Here is a 16386-nt window from a genome sequence, read left to right as displayed (position 1 = left end):
AAACCAGCATCATCTAAGCCAGCATCCCTCCCCAAACCAGCACCCTCCAAACCAACAACCGTCTCTGAACCAGCATCATGTGACTGAGCATCCCTCCCCAAACCAGCATCACTCCTGGACCAGCATCTTCTGAACTCCCATCCCCCTCAAACCAGCTCCCTTCCCCAAACCAGCATCTTCTAAGCCATCACCCCTGTCCAGCAACTTCTAGATGATCTTTCGAGGTCCCTTCCAATCCCTAACATTCTGTGATCCCTCCCCAAACCAGCACCCTCCAAACCAACAACCTGCTCTGAACCAGCATTATGCGACCAAGCATCCCTCCCCAAACCAGCATCAGCCCTTGACCAGCATCCTCTAAACTCTCAGCCCTCTCAAACCAGCTCCCTTCCCCAAACCAGCATCCTCCAAACCAAAAAGCTTCCCTAAACCAGCATCTTCTGAGCATCCTTCCCCAAAGCAGCATCTTCTAAGCCAGCATCCCTCCCAAGCCTGCATCCCTTTCCAAAGCAGCATCTTATAGGCCAACATCCCTCCCAAACCTGCATCCCTTCCCAAAGCAGCATCTTCTAAGCCAGCATCCCTCCCAAGCCTGCATCTCTCCCCAAAACAGCATCTTCTAAGCCAGCATCCCTCCCAAGCCTGCATCCCTTCCCAAAACAGCATCCTCCAAACCAACACCCCTCCCTGAACCAGCACCTTCTACCTGAGCACCCCACCCCAAACCCGCACCCCCCCATCCCTGGGGTGTCCTTGAGAGCAGCCACAGCTCGGGGAGGGGAGGATTCACCAGCCCTGAGCGCTGCCGCTTGCACTGAATCACTTCAATTACAGTGTCTTGGATGCGATTTGGGAAAAGAAAAGAAAAAAAAAAAAAGAAAAAACACACAACAACAACAAAAAACCCAACCCAGCCCTCTTCTTCCTCCTCCTCCTCCCCTGGGAAGGGGCGACAGCAGCATAAATAGCGGCCGGTGCAGCCCAGGGCCAGATGCAGAAGCAGCAGCTTCCCCCGGCACACGTGGCACGGCTGCGGGCACCCTGCGCCATGGCAGAGCCTTCGCTGCCCCTCTCCTTCCTCTGCCTCCTCGCCCTGTCCTCCGCCTGCTACATCCAGAACTGTCCCCGCGGCGGGAAGCGGGCGCTGGCCGACACAGCCCTCCGACAGGTACGGGGGCTTGGGGGGACGGGATGGGGCTTTTTGGGGGGGTGTGGGGTGCAGAGGGTCCCTGCCACCCGTGGGCACCCTTGGCTGTGCCGCTGTCCCCCAGGCAGTGTGGTGCATTGCTTTTTGGGGGAGGTTAGGGGACATGACCAAGGGCATGTGGTGGGGCGGTGGCAGAGGAATGAGCAGCTTGAGATGCGGGTGTCACCTTCAAGAAGGGGACCACAGCCAAGCATCCCTATGCGGGGACAGGGCACCCTCAGGGAGTGGGGATGGGGACATTGAGGATTAGGGCTGTGGGGCATTGGAACAGGCTGCCTGGGGCAGTGGGGGAGTCACCATCCCCGGAGGGGTTTAAGAGTCACTTGGACGAGGTTCTTAGGGACGTGGGTTAGTGCTGGAGCTGGGTTATGGTTGGACTCATGATCCTGAGGGTCTCTTCCAACCAAAATGATTGTATGACTCTTTCCTATGACATGGGGGGGCAGCGGGAGCCCCCAAAGCAGGGCCACACTGCTAATGGTGGGAACAAGCCACCCCATACCAGCATGACACCCCACGGGCTGGGGGCTACTTTCAAATACAAAGGGCTACAAGCAGGGTGCCCTCCCCCCTTTTTTTTGGGGGGGCACAGGGGACTCAAGCAGCTCCTCCCCGCAGTGCATGCCCTGTGGCCCTGGGAACAGAGGCAACTGCTTCGGCCCCGGCATCTGCTGCGGCCCCGAGCTGGGCTGTTACCTGGGCACGGCCGAGACGCGCCGCTGCACCGAGGAAGACTACCTGCCTTCGCCCTGCCAGGCCGGCGGGCAGCCCTGCGGCTCCGGGGGCCGCTGCGCCGCTCCCGGCATCTGCTGCAGCGCCGGTAACACGGGGGACGCCGGAGAGGGGAGTTTGGGGGGGTCTTGGGACTGTGGGGGAGTGGGGATGGCGTGGGGGGCTCCTTCCTTGCGATGGGGAAACTGAGGCATGGAGCCTGGGGGTGGTTTGGGGATAGTCAGATTCAGGCTGGACATGAGGAAGGAATTGTTGTCCCTGAGGGTGGTGAGAGCCTGGCCCAGGTTGGCCAGAGAGGTGGTGGATGAACCATCCCTGGAGACATCCCAGGCCAGGCTGGACGGGGCTCTGAGCAACCTGAGCTGCTGAAGATGTCCCTGCTCATGTGATTCTGTGATCCCTCCCCAAACCAGCACCCTCCAAACCAACAACCTTCTCTGAACCAGCATCACACGACCGAGCATCCCTCCCCAAACCAGCATCACCCCCGGACCAGCATCCTCTAAACTCTCATCCCTCCCAAACCAGCTCCCTTCCCCAAACCAGCATCTTCCAAGCCAAAAAGCTTCCCTAAACCAGCATCTTCTGAGCATCCCTCCCCAAAACAGCATCTTCTAAGCCAGCATCCCTCCCAAGCCTGCATCCCTTCCCAAAGCCGCATCTTCTAAGCCAGCATCCCTCCCAAACCTCCTGATCCACCCAGCGCCTGCTCCTCACCACCAGCATCTCATCCCAGCCCTGGGGGGGGAAGGGACCCCAAAATCACCCCAAATAAATCAATGGGAAAGGGGCAGCGTTGATGTGGGTGGGTGACCCCGTGCTGGATAAAGAACGGGGGGTGTTGAGCCCAGCACAGGTGCTCAGCCCATCCTGGGGGGCAGGATGTGAACCCCAACATCTTAGACACATCCCTGAGGCACTGGGGGGCTGGGACGGTCCCTTCAACCCAAACTGTTCTGTGATTCTATGACTGGGCTGGGAGCTCATTCCCGAGCCACCACCGTGAGATATTTCCCAACCAGGCACACATTTTCTTCCCGTTGTGCCAAAAACCCCCATCCAGCCCCATTCCCTGGTGAACACGAGGGACAAAGCTGCGTGCACACCCCAGGCTGCCACCAACCCCTTCCCCACCCAAAAAGAAACCACTCGTGGGTCCCAGATAACCCCGTTCCCCTCCCAACGTTTCACTTTCTATCGAAGAAACCTGCGCGATGGACGCCGGCTGCCTGGACGAGGGCAGCGAGGGGGCTCAGGACACGGCGGAGAAGAACCTGACGGTGCTGGACGGTTCTGCTGGAGATCTGCTCCTCAGGCTGATGCATTTGGCCAACCGGCAGCAGCAGGGCAAGCACCCCCTCCTCTGAGCGTCCCCCCCCCCCGGCACCGAGCCCCCCGAACCGCACTTGTAAATTTGAGACCCAATAAAAGTCCTTGTGCACTGTGGTGGCTTCGTGCAGGGCGCTGGGGACGGGTCATGGGGGCTGTTGGGGACACATTTGGGGCTTGGGGATGGTGGGGTGGAGGTTGGTGTGTCTTTATACATCCCCCCCCCGCTCCCCAAATCCCCACCCAGCCCCGCGCAGTTCAGCTCCCACCCATGGTGGTTTTGCTCAGCTTGGGTGCAGGATTTGGTCCCATCCTTACAGCACAAAGGGATATAAGCTCAGGATTTAGGATCCAGCCACCCGATCCCACCCCAGGGGCCCCGGCAGCACCCATGGGTGCTGGGTGTCCCCTAAGACTGGGGATAGCTGAGATGTGCCACCATCTCGTTACCTCCCATCCAAGACCCCTTTTGGGGGCAGATTCGGGGCCTCGCCTTCAGGAACCAGCACATCAGGAGGCTTCAAGTCACATCTACTAAAAATGATAACAAATAAGGAAAAGCACCTAAAGAAACCCCAAAAGTGGAAAGATTAAGGTCCCCAGCTTCATACACCCCCCCCAACGGCTGGTCTTGTCTTTCCCACCATCGCCACACAAACTGGTCCCCACCAGACACCAATGGGCAGGATCGGCCCCCTCAGTTATCCCACCACCACCCCCCAAATTTGGGGAACCGCCACCCCAGCCCTCCCCAGCTCTCTTACCCTGGCGGGGTCCCGGCTCTGGGCTTGAATGTGACAGCGGTGCAAGGGACACTCGTCCTTTATAGCGTCCCCGCGGGAGGTGGCACCTCGGTGGAGGTGGAGCTTGGCCACGCTGCTGGGACCCATCCTGCCCCCAGCACCTCCCGATCCACCCAGCGCCTGCTCCCCACCACCAGCATCTCATCCCAGCCCTGGGGAGGGGAGGGACCCCAAAATCACCCCAAAAAAATCACTGGGAAAGGGGCAGCGTTGATGTAGGTGGGTGATCCCGCACTGGATGAAGAACGGGGGGTGTTGAGCCCAGCACGGGTGCTCAGCCCATCCTGGGGGGCAGGATGTGAACCGCAGCATCTTGGACATGTCCCTGAGCAGGATGATGCTCCAGACCTATAGGAGCCTCAGCGTCGGGGTGTCAACACCCCAAAACAACAGCAGAGCTGATAATTGGGTGGGTTATTTTCCACATCTGTCCCCCCAAAACACATCCCACGGGGTGGGGACACCCCCAAACTGGCTGAGCCGCTGGGGCATCACAGGCAGGTCCTGAGCCCCATTTCCAAACCGTTAACACAGACCCTGGCGCCTGGTGTGTCCCCAGCGACCAGGACTCACCTCATCACCGCCCGCCCTAAGTGACACATTTGGAATCGAGGCGGAGGGGACGATGAGAGGTCACGGTTTTCACTCTCCGGGCTGCCTAATTCCCAATTAAACAGGCGCAGGGAGGGACCGGGGTCACGGTCTCGATAGACACGAGGTTTGTCCGCAGCGGAGGAATTTATTCAAGCCGGGAAGCTCTTAATTGCGGTAATGAAGGCGAAGGGTCGCAGTGGTTGCATCAGCCTTCGGCCCCGTCCTCAGGGACGGTTCTCCAGGTCCTTCACCTGCTGACGTTGTGGGGCTGGGGCAGCGCGTCCAAGCCCCAAGGGAGAAAATATGGGGATTTGGGGGTTTTCAGGCTTTTGCCAATGAGGTTTGGTGTTTTTAAGCTAAAAAGGGTGAATGCAGGCAGGGATGGGCTTGGTGTCACCATCATCCCAGAGCGGGACATCCCCAAAAATACACGGGGGGGCAGAAAGGACCAAAACATTTCCCACCCCAGATTCCACTGATACCCCCAGAGGAGGATTCAGATTTATCTCCCCCCCACCAGAAGGGATTTGAAGTCAAGGGGTGCACAAAGCCCCTGTTCACCCCACTCCTGGGGGTGACACGTCCCACCAGGCTCTGGAGATGCCCAATTTCATCCCTATGGGACAGGACACGCAGCAGGCGAGCGCAGAAGGGACACAAGCCCAAAACCAGCCCCCGCATGTCCCCCCCGCTGCTGTCGGACTCATCGCCAAAGCAAAACCAACACCCTGGGCCTGACCTCACGTCCTCGACCTCCATTATGAGCCGAGCCCTTCGGTGTGGACATCAATGCCTTGTGGTTTTTAAGGACAAAACGGGTGACGCCGGTGCCGGAATGTGTAAGTAGGAGCTGGCGCTATATAAACACGACCCGCCGGCCGGGATGAGAAGCCGAAAAGCTCCTTGAAGCCTGTGGCCATGGTTGGCAAGGCGCTGGCCCTCTGCCTGCTGGGGCTCCTGGCTCTGTCCTCCGCTTGCTACATCCAGAACTGCCCCATCGGGGGCAAACGCGCCGTCCTGGACATGGACATCAGGAAGGTACGTCTGGGGGGGCTGGGAGATCCCCGAACCCCTCCTTCCCTTCCCCAAACTGCCCCAGGGTGCTGGTGGGAGGAAAAGACCAAGGTGAAGAATCATGGAATAGTTTGGGTTGAAGGGACCTTCCCAGCTCCCCCAGTGCCCCCCCTGCCATGACAGGGACATCTTCACCAGCTCAGGTTGCTCAGAGCCCCGTCCAGCCTGGCCTGGGGTGTCTCCAGGGATGGGGCACCTGTGGGCAACCTGGGATGGGGTCTCACCACACTCAGTGTACAAAATTTCAGCCCAAATCTCCTCTTTTCTACTTTAAAACCATCACCCCTTGTCTTATAGCAACAGGCCCTGCTGAAAAGCCCAACCCCATCCCCAAAACCCTCGGCGCTTTCCTAAATAACCCCCCCGTTTCTCTCCCCTGTTGCCGCCCAGTGCCTGCCCTGCGGTCCCAGGAACAAGGGGCGCTGCTTCGGTCCCAACATCTGCTGCGGGGAAGAGCTGGGCTGCTACCTGGGAACGGCCGAGACGCTGCGGTGCCAGGAGGAGAACTTCTTACCCACCCCCTGCGAGTCGGGGCGCAAACCCTGCGGCAGCGGGGGGAGCTGCGCCGCCCCCGGGCTCTGCTGCGGCAGCGGTGAGGGGACACCGGCCGTTCGGGGGGGTGGTGTGGGAGCGGGACAGGGGACGCTGCCCAAGGGATGGGGTTTGGCACGTCCGTGTGTCTCCGCAGCACCCGGCGCAGGGCAGATGGATTTTGATGACAGGGAAGGCGATAAGGGCCTGGGAGGTTTGGAGGAAGGGGGGGAAGTGGAAAAGAAGCAAGTTAGGGGGCTGAGCAAGCGGCAGGAGCCGAGGAGGGCAAGCTGTGCCTTGTCCTGCTTTCATTGCTAAAAATCCTGCTTCCATGTCCAAGAAATCCCCCTTCCATGCCCCAAAAATGCCTCCTTCCATCTCCCAAAAAAAACCTCCTTCCATCTCCCAAAAATCCTTCTTCCACCTCCCAAAAATCCTTCTTCCATTCCCCCAAAAATCCTCCTTCCATTTACAAAAAATCCTCCTTCCGTGCCCAAAAAATCCCCCTTCCATGCCCCAAAAATGCCTCCTTCTATCTCCCAAAAAAACCCTCCTTCCATCTCCCAAAAAAAACCTCCATCTCCCAAAAATCCTTCTTCCACCTCCCAAAAATCCTCCTTCCATTCCCCCAAAAATCCTCCTTCCATTCCCCCAAAAATCCTCCTTCCATTCCCCCAAAAATCCTCCTTCCATTCCCCCAAAAATCCTCCTTCCATTCCCCCAAAAATATCCTCCTTCCACGCCAAAAACTCCTCCTTCCATGCCCAAAAAACTCCTCCTTCCGTGCCCAAAAAACCCTCCATCTCCCAAAAAATCCTCCTTCCATCTCCCAAAAACGTCCCCCTTCCATCTCCCAAAAAATCCTCCTTCCATCTCCCAAAAACATCCCCTTCCATCTCCCAAAAATGTCCCCCTTCCATCTCCCAAAAAATCCTCCATCTCCCAAAAATCCTCCTTCCATCTCCCCAAACCCCTCCTTTCATTCCCAAAAAATCCTCCTTCCATCTCCCAAAAAATCCCCCTTCCATCTCCCAAAAATCCTTCTTCCACTTCCCAAAAAATCCTCCATCTGCCGAAAAATCCTCCTCCCATTCCCAAATAATCCTCCTTCCATGCCCCAAAATCCTCCATTTCCAAAAACCCTCCTTCCATCTCCCCAAAATCCTCCTTCCATGCCCAAAAAACCCTCCTTCCATCTCCCAAAAATCCTCCTTCCAAGCCCAAAAACTCCTCCTTCCATGCCCCAAATCGCAGCCTCCTCCCCAAGTCAGTACCTACCGGAGATGCTGCTATTATACAAACCCTGGGGGGCATTCGGGAGGGTACAGGACACAACCCCGCTCGGTGTCACCGCGGGCTGGTTTGTGCCGTTCGTTCCTCACCGCGCTCTCCCTCTCTCCCGGGCAGAGGGTTGTGTGCTCGACTCCTCCTGCGACCACGAGGCGCCCTTTGCGTAGAGAACGGGAGGGAAGAACCTGCAGGATCTCGGATCTATAGTCGCACCGGCCCAGGGTGAGAACCGACGAGCCAAGCTCCGCAACTTGTGATCTTAATCAGAAATAAAACTTGTACAGGAAAACAAAAGGTCTGTGTTTTTTGTGCGCTTGTCTCCTTTAGGTACAGACTCAAGCTGGAGGGAAAATATCCATTTTTAGGAAAGTTTAGATAAAAAGTAAGTGAGGGAGAACACAGGGACCTGCTGTCAGTCCACCTGAACCGCAGCAAAGCACAGGCTGGTGTCAGCCCAAAAAAAGGGGGGTTTGGGGGCAAACTGGACCTCTGGTGAGCTTGGGGAGCATCAAAGTGAGTGTGGCTTGGTCTGAGAGACCACAATCACAGAATCAACTGGGTTGGAAAAGACCTCAGAGATCATCCAGTCCAACCCTTGGTCCAACTCCAGCCCATTGACTAGATCATGGCACTAAGTGCCATGGCCAATCTCAGTTTAAAAACCTCCAGGGCCGGTGAGTCCAGCACCTCCCTGGGCAGCCATTCCAATCCTGACCACTCTCTCTGCACAGAATTGCTTTCTCATCTCCAGCCTCAGTTTCTCCTGGCAGAGTTGAAGCCCATGGCCCCTTGTCCTATTGCTGATGCCTGGGAGAAGAGCCCAATCCCCACCTGGCTAGAACTGCCCTTCAGGTAGTTCTAGAGAGTGCTGAGCTCACCTCTGAGCCTCCTCTTCTCCAGACTAAACAAGCCCAGCTCCCTCAGCCTCTCCCCATAGGGCTTGTGTTCAAGTCCCTTCCCCAGTCTTGTTGCTCTTCTCTGGACTCGCTCCAGCACTTCAATCTCTTTCCTGACCTGAGGGGCCCAGAACTGAACACAACACTCCAGGTGTGGCCTCCCCAATGCAGAGCACAGGGGAAGGATCACTGCCCTTGTCCTGCTGACCACGCTGGTTTGGATACAGGACAGGACACCATTGGCCTTCTTGGCCACCTGGGCACACTGTTGGCTCATGTTGAGCTTCCTGTCCATTAGCACCCCCAGGTACTGCCAAAGAGGACGCAGAGTAATTACAATATTCTTTACAACTTAACGCCCCGGTGATGAGTAAAATAATGCTCAAGAGGGAGAAAGAGAAAAGATGTAAAAGCTGGTATCAATGAGACATCCTCTGCATGATTTTTACACACAGCTGCACCAACAGATGCGGAAAGGAGGGTGGAAAGGATGAGCAGGAAGGACAGGTCTTCCCACCACAGCAGAAATGAGACAAAATTCTTCCATCCTCAACAACCATCAGAGGGTGGTGTTTCCTGCAAAGCCATTCCGACCTCGTTTCCTCCCAAAAGCATCTGGAGGGGTCGCCAGGCAAACGGGGGGTGCTCAGAATCAGGATCTGCCTGGGGCCGCTCCTGCTCTTCAGTGTGGACATGGGAGGGATCCAAAGCGAGATCCAGGGACGTGGGGGCGGAATTGTGACGGGAACACAAACCCCAGCAGCTCCGATGAACCGCTGGAGCCTCCGCCGCTCCCTGGAACTCTCCAAACCCAAATTTCTCCTGCACCCCCATCCCACCGGCGTTCACCCTTCAGAAGAACCACAGCCAGACCCCGCGGGCTTTTTCCAACAATTCTGTGGGTGATTTATACATTAAAAGGAATAAACAAGCTCTGTAAACGGAGCCGGTAGACGGAAGCCGGGCCTACGACAACACCGTCCGTTTGACAATCCGCCCGTCCTTGTCGATGGCGAAGTTGTAGTTGCGCGGGTTGTCCAGACACTCCGCAATCCGCGCGTCCAGGTTCTCGGGGGTGATGAAGGACTTGGCTTCCTCCTGCAGGAAGGACAAGGACGGCTCGTAACGCACGAGCTGCTGGTGCCCTCCGAGCTCACAGATCTCTGGGAGACCCCAAGATGCCACCAGCGTCATTCCAGAGCAAGGAAACCTGGATTCTCTCCCTCGGGATTATTCCTCCCTCTGTTTTCAGAGCTCTCACTTCGCCTCCATCCCACCCACGTGCTGTCGATGCTCCTGGAAGGTGCTAAAGCTTCCCAGCAACCAACATAAAAATCTCTTGGGAAACAAGCCCACGGCTTCCACAAGGATCCCACGGGCTATCAAACCCCTCAGGGCACCAGCTGCTCTCACCTGCAGCCGCAGAACCTCCTGCTCCTTCTCCTTCAGGAAAGCCTCCAGTTTCCTGGCCTGGTTCTCCGCAGCTTGGAGCTTCTGCCTCTTCTGCTCCTCCTCTTCTTTCCTAATTCTTTCCTCCCTGCCATATGGAAAAGAAAAAGCTTTGCTTAATGTTTACACTCTTCAGGGCCGCACTTCAGTGAGACACACTAACCCCTTGTGATGTAAAGGTGCTCAATTGAGGTGCTGGAGCGGGTTGAGAGAAGGGAACGGAGCTGGTGAGGGGCTGGAGCACAAGTGTGATGGGAGCGGCTGAGGGACCTGGGGGGTTCAGCTGGAGAACAGGAGCTGAGGGGAGACCTTCTGATCTCTGAACTGCCTGAAAGGAGCTTGGAGCCAGGGGGGTCGGGCTCTGCTCCTCAGGAACAAGCGCCAGGAGCAGAGGAAACGGCCTCAAGTTGTGCCAGGGGAGGTTGAGGTTGGATGTGGGGAACAATTTCTTCCCCAAAGGGCTGTAGGGCATTGGAACAGGCTGCCCAGGGCAGTGCTGGAGTCACCATCCCTGGAGGGTTGGACAGACGGACATGAGGTTCTCAGGACATGGGGCAGTGCCAGATCTAACTGAACAGGGTGTTGAATTAAGTTGTGCACAAGCAAAAGTCAAAGCTGGTTCTGGACATGAGGAAGAAATTGTTGCCCTGAGGGTGGTGAGAGCCTGGCCCAGGTTGGCCAGAGAGGTGGTGGATGAACCATCCCTGGAGACATCCCAGGCCAGGCTGGACGGGGCTCTGAGCAACCTGAGCTGGTGAAGATGTCCCTGCTCATGGCAGGGGGGGCACTGGGGGAGCTTTAAGGTCCTTTCCCACCCGCTCTGTGCAGTGAGCGCTGCCCGTGGGGCCGGGCTGACCTGCGCAGCCGCTGCCGGGCGTTCTCCGCCTCGTTCCAGGCCATCAGCCGCCGGTGCTCCTCCGCCTGCTCCGCCGAGTCCTCCCGGCACAGCGACGCCTCCCGCTTGCGCTGCACAACCTCGGCCTTGAACTCGGCCCTGCCGGGGAGGGGACGGGGCCGGTGAGCTCCTGCCTGGGGTTGGGAGCCCCGGGGCTTCTCACAAACCTGCTTTGTCCCGCACAGCAGCCCCAGCCCAGTCCTGACTACAAGGCAAACCCTCCCCTGCCCCACAGCAACCCCACGGCCCTCTGCCCAGCCCCCAGCCACAACCACAACCAACCCCACCTGTCCCTTTCCTGCCCCACAGACTTATACTCAGCCCCTGCCCCACAGAGCCACAACCAACCCTGCCCTGCCCCATAGCAGCTCCATAACCCCATATGCAGTCCCCTGCCCCATAACCAGCCCCCCATCCACAGCAGCCCCATATCCAGTCCCACACCCAGCCTTGTCTCTCAGAGAAGACCCACAGACCCACAGCCAGCCCCACAAACAGCCCCCCAACCCACTTCTGCACAAGGCATACCCTCCCCTGCCCCACAGCACCCCCACAGCCCTATAGCCGCTCCCCTGCCCCATAACCAGCCCCCTGCCCCACAGCAGTCCCACATCCAGCCCCCCAGCTCTATACCCAGCCCCTTCCTTCACAGCAGCCCCACAACCCACTTCTGCACAAGCCCAACCAGCAACCCCACAGCCCTTTTCTCAGCCCCACAACTAGAGCCACAACCAGCCTCTCCCATGCCTCAGCAACCCCGTAGCCCTATAGCCAGACCTCTCCCTCAAAGCCGACCCACAACGAGCCCCCCAACCCTCTTCTGCACAGCCCAACCCTCCCCTACGCCACAGCAACCCTATAGCCCCATAACCAGCCCTGTGCCCTATAACCAGGCCCATACCCAGGCCCCCAGCCCTATAGACACTTCCCTGCCCCACAGGAGTCCCACAATCAGCTCCCCAACCCAGTTCTGCACCACAAGGTTAACCCTTCCCTGCCCCATAGCAACCCCACAGCCCTATACCCAGCCCCACAACTAGAACCACAACCAGCCCCCCAAACCCACCCCTACCCCACAGCAGCTCCACAGCCCTATAGCCAGCCCCCTGCCCCATAGGAGCCCCACATCCAGCCTCCTCCTTCACAGCAGCCCCACAACCCACTTCTGCACAAGCCCAACTCTCCCCTGCCCCACAGCAACCCCACAGCACTATAGCCAGCCCCATAACTGGAACCACAACCAGCCATCCAACCATCCCCCGCCCCACAGCAACCCCACAGCCCTATACCCAGCCCCCTGCCCCATAACCAGCCTTGTCCCTCACAGCAGCCCTGCAGCCCCACAACCAGCCCTCAAATCACCTCTGCACAAGCTCAACCCTCCCCTGCCCCACAGCAACCCCACAGCCCTATAGCCAGCCCCATAACTAGAACCACAACCAGTCCCCCAACCATCCCCTGCCCCTCAGCAACCCCACAGCCCTATAGCCAGCCCCATAACTAGAACCACAACCAGTCCCCCAACCATCCCCTGCCCCACAGCAACCCCACAACCCCACATGCAGCCCCCAGCCCTATAACCAGAACCACAACGAGCCCCACAACCCTCCCCTGCCCCACAGCTTTATACCCAGCACCCAGCCCCATAACTAGAACCACAATCAGTTCCCCCAACGCTTCCCTGCCCCACAGCAGCTCCACAGACGGATATGCAGCACCCAGCCCCATAACTAGAACCACAACCAGCCCCCCCACCCTCCCCTGCCCCACAGCAGGGCCACAGCCCCATATGCAGCACCCAGCCCCATAACTAGAGCCACAACCACCCCCCAACCCTCCCCTGCCCCACAGCAACCCCACAGCACTATAGCCAGCCCCATAACTAGAACCACAACCAGTCCCCCAACCATCCCCTGCCCCACAGCAACCCCACAACCCCACATGCAGCCCCCAGCCCTATAACCAGAACCACAACGAGCCCCACAACCCTCCCCTGCCCCACAGCTTTATACCCAGCACCCAGCCCCATAACTAGAACCACAATCAGTTCCCCAACCCTCCCCTGCCCCACAGCAGCTCCACAGACGGATATGCAGCACCCAGCCCCATAACTAGAACCACAACCAGCCTCCCAACCCTCCCCTGCCCCACAGCAGCTCCACACCCCTATATGCTGAGCCCTTGCCCCATGACTAGAACCACAACCAGCCCCCCAACCCTCCCCTGCCCCACAGCAGGGCCACAGCCCCATATGCAGCACCCAGCCCCATAACTAGAACCACAACCACCCCCCAAACACATTCCTACCCCACAGCAACCCCACAGCCCCACATGCAGCACCCAGCCCCACAACTAAAACCACAACCAGCCCCCTCCCCTGCCCCACAGCAGCTCCTCAGCCCTGTCTCCACACCCAGCCCCCAGCCCCGCCGGTACCGCAGCGCGCTGAGCACCAGCCGGTGCAGCCGGTACCGCTCCAGCACCACCAGCAGCTCCTCGGGGTCCACGGGCGGCGGCACCTTCAACCGCGACGCCTTGGACTTGGCGGGGGGATCGTGCCGCGTTTTGCGGCCCCGCGCCGGGAGCAGCCGCGGGCCCCAGGCGGGGCGGGGGCCGGGGAACGGGCCCGGGGAGCCGGCGGGGCCCAGCGCCGCCAGCGGGCCCGGCCCGAGCCGCCTCAGCAGCGGCAGCATGGCGGCCGGAAGTGACGCGTCGCCAAGCCGCCCGCGGGGAGAGCGGGAGCGGGAGAGGGGCCTGATGGGAAATGGAGTGAGGAACGCGGGAACCACGGGGACACGGGAACCCACGGGACACGGGAACCGACACGGGAACCCACGGGGACACGGGAACCGACACGGGATCCACGGGGACACGGGAACCCACGGGACATGGGAACCGACACGGGATCCACGGGACATGGGAACCGACACGGGATCCACGGGGACACGGGAACCCACGGGACATGGGAACCGACACGGGATCCACGGGACATGGGAACCGACACGGGATCCACGGGACATGGGAACCCACGGGACATGGGAACCGACACGGGATCCACGGGACATGGGAACCGACACGGGATCCACGGGGACACGGGAACCCACGGGACATGGGAACCGACACGGGATCCACGGGACATGGGAACCGACACGGGATCCACGGGACACGGGAACCCACGGGACATGGGAACCGACACGGGATCCACGGGACATGGGAACCGACACGGGAACCCACGGGGACACGGGAACCCACGGGACATGGGAACCGACACGGGAACCACGGGGACACGGGAACCCACGGGACATGGGAACCCACGGGACACGGGAACCACGGGGACACGGGACATGGGAACCCACGGGACACGGGAACCCCCGGGACATGGGACATGGGAACCCACGGGACACGGGAACCGACACGGGAACCACGGGGACACGGGAACCACGGGACATGGGAACTGACACAGGAACCCCACGGGAAACGGGAACCATGGGACACGAGAACCATGGGACACGAGAACCATGGGATACGGACCCACGGGACATGGAACCCACGGGACACGGGCACCCACGGGACATGGGAATTGACACGGGAACCAAGGAACACAGGATATGGACAGGAACATGGGATATAGACCCACGGGACACGGGGACCCACGGGGGACAGAACCCCACGGGACACGGGAACCCACGGGACACCGGAACTCCCCCCACGGGACACGGGAACCAAGGGACATGGAGCCCACGGGGCACAGAATGCCACGGGACACGGAGTTAAGGGGACACGGAACCTCCATGCGATGCAGAACCCCGGAGGACACGGGACTGCCCCACAGGACCCCACGGGATACAGAACCTCCCACAGGACACGGGAACCCCCACGGGACACAGGGACCATGGGACACGGGAACCCACGGGGCACAGAACCCCCACGGGACACAGAAGCTCCACGGGACCCCACAGGACACGGCACTGCCCCACGGGACCCGCCCTGGGACACGGACCCCCGTGGGACACGGGCACTGCCCAGCAGAGGACAGAGCCCCCCATGAAAAACATCCCCCTGCGGCACAGCCCCCGCTGTGACACGGCCCCCACGGGACACGCCACCCCCGCACACACCCACGCGGGACACCCCCTCCCCCGCAGCCGCCACCACGCCGCACAGGCTCCCCCTGAGCCCCTTTATTTCCCGCGGGGCCCCGCGCCCGCTCCAGGATCGGTCCCGCGTGGGGTCGGTCCCGCGTGGGGTTGGTCAGCGCAGCGCAGCGCCCTGCGAGGAGCGGGGTCGTGGGGGCCGGGACAGGACCTTCCCGTGTCCCCCCCCCCACCACGGTGTCCCCTCCCGTCCCCACTCACCGGCAGCGGCTCCTCCCGCCGCGGGGGACACGCGTGGGGGCGGCAGCGCCATAGCGGGACCGAGACCTGCGGGACAGGGGCTGCCGTGGAGGGGGGGTACACAATTCCGGGGGGGGACACACACAACCCACGGGGGGACACCCAGCCCCGGTTGGGGGGGGAATATAAACTCGGGGATACACACACAACCCACGGGGGGACACACAGCCCGGGGGGACACACATAACACCGGGGGGGGATATAAACCCGGGGACACACACACAACCCACGGCGGGACACCCAGCCCGGGGGGGACACATAACACCGGGGGGGGGATATAAACCCAGGGTTTAATCCGGAGGTTAATCTGGGGAGGGTAACACGGGTGGGTATAATCTGGGGGGATATAAATCTTGGGGGGCCGAGGGGGGAACCGGCGGGGGGATAATCCAGAGAGGATAATTTGGGGGTGGGGAACTCTTGGGGGGTTATAACTCCGGGGGGGCGAACTCAGTGGGGAATATAACAATGGGGGGGGAATTGTGTGTGGGGGATAATCCAGGGAGGATAATGTGGGGGAGGGTAACCCGAGCGGGGGGGGATCGGGAGGGGTATAAATCCGGGGGGCGCGAAACTCGGGGGTAAAATGACCACGGGGGGGTGGACGCATAATAATCCAGGGAAGGGGATAAACCAAGCGGGTTATAACCCCGGGATCGGGGGGTTTACCCCGGGGGGGTCACCCCGGGGGTGCAGGGCCCTACCTGCCGGGCCGGGGGGGTGCCCAGGTCCCGCTTGCCCCCCGGGTACCAGCCGTGGGACCAGTGCTGGCCCGGGCAGGGGGCGGCCAGGAGCAGCAGCAGCGCCAGCAGCACCAGGGACCCGCGGGGGGACATGGCCGGGGGGGCTGCGGGGACATGGGGGACACTGTGACACCGGCACCCACCCAGGGGACACCCCGGGGGGGCTGCTGGGGGTGCAGATGCTGGGGAGGATGAGCACCCGTGGGTGCTGCTGGGGTGGGTTGGGATGGAGATGTGGAGGTGATGAGCACCCGTGGGTGCTGCTGGGGTGGGTTGGGATGGAGATGTGGAGGTGATGAGCACCCATGGGTGCTGCTGGAGTGGGTTGGGATGGAGATGTGGAGGTGATGAGCACCCGTGGGTGCTGCTGGAGTGGGTTGGGATGGAGATGTGGAGGTGATGTGCACCCGTGGGTGCTGCTGGAGTGGGTTGGGATGGAGATGTGGAGG

General features: G+C 60.3%; 3 protein-coding genes across 4 annotated transcripts; 2 read left to right on the top strand and 1 right to left on the bottom strand.

Annotated features, from left to right (window-relative positions):
- Positions 1–948: 948 nt before the first annotated feature.
- LOC309438986 (vasotocin-neurophysin VT) lies at positions 949–3334 on the top strand. Its single transcript, XM_082051034.1, has 3 exons — positions 949–1168; positions 1826–2027; positions 3143–3334. Exons 1-3 carry the CDS (start codon positions 992–994, stop codon positions 3304–3306), a joined length of 543 nt encoding a protein of 180 aa, XP_081907160.1. The 5' UTR covers positions 949–991; the 3' UTR covers positions 3307–3334.
- Positions 3335–4832: 1498 nt separating this feature from the next.
- Positions 4833–8373, top strand: LOC309438985 (neurophysin 1-like). 2 transcript variants are annotated; one of them, XM_082051033.1, is made up of 3 exons: positions 4833–5703; positions 6130–6331; positions 7678–8373. In XM_082051033.1, the coding sequence occupies exons 1-3, from the start codon at positions 5584–5586 to the stop codon at positions 7725–7727; spliced, it is 372 nt and encodes a 123-aa protein (XP_081907159.1). In that variant the 5' UTR covers positions 4833–5583; the 3' UTR covers positions 7728–8373. The 2 variants fall into 2 exon arrangements, with proteins under 2 accessions (XP_081907159.1, XP_081907158.1); XM_082051032.1 differs by lacking the exon at positions 7678–8373 and having other exon boundaries at positions 6130–6676.
- Positions 8374–9335: 962 nt separating this feature from the next.
- MRPS26 (mitochondrial ribosomal protein S26) lies at positions 9336–13511 on the bottom strand. Its single transcript, XM_082051238.1, has 4 exons — positions 13237–13511; positions 10762–10899; positions 9870–9993; positions 9336–9554 (listed from the first exon to the last, which is right to left on the bottom strand). Exons 1-4 carry the CDS (start codon positions 13491–13493, stop codon positions 9423–9425), a joined length of 651 nt encoding a protein of 216 aa, XP_081907364.1. The 5' UTR covers positions 13494–13511; the 3' UTR covers positions 9336–9422.
- Positions 13512–16386: the final 2875 nt, after the last annotated feature.

Source organism: Streptopelia decaocto (assembly GCF_964273445.1).
Source record: "Streptopelia decaocto genome assembly, chromosome: 4".
Lineage (NCBI taxonomy): Eukaryota > Metazoa > Chordata > Aves > Columbiformes > Columbidae > Streptopelia > Streptopelia decaocto.
Note: the sequence above shows the minus strand (reverse complement) of the source record. Positions and strands in the feature narration are given on the sequence as shown.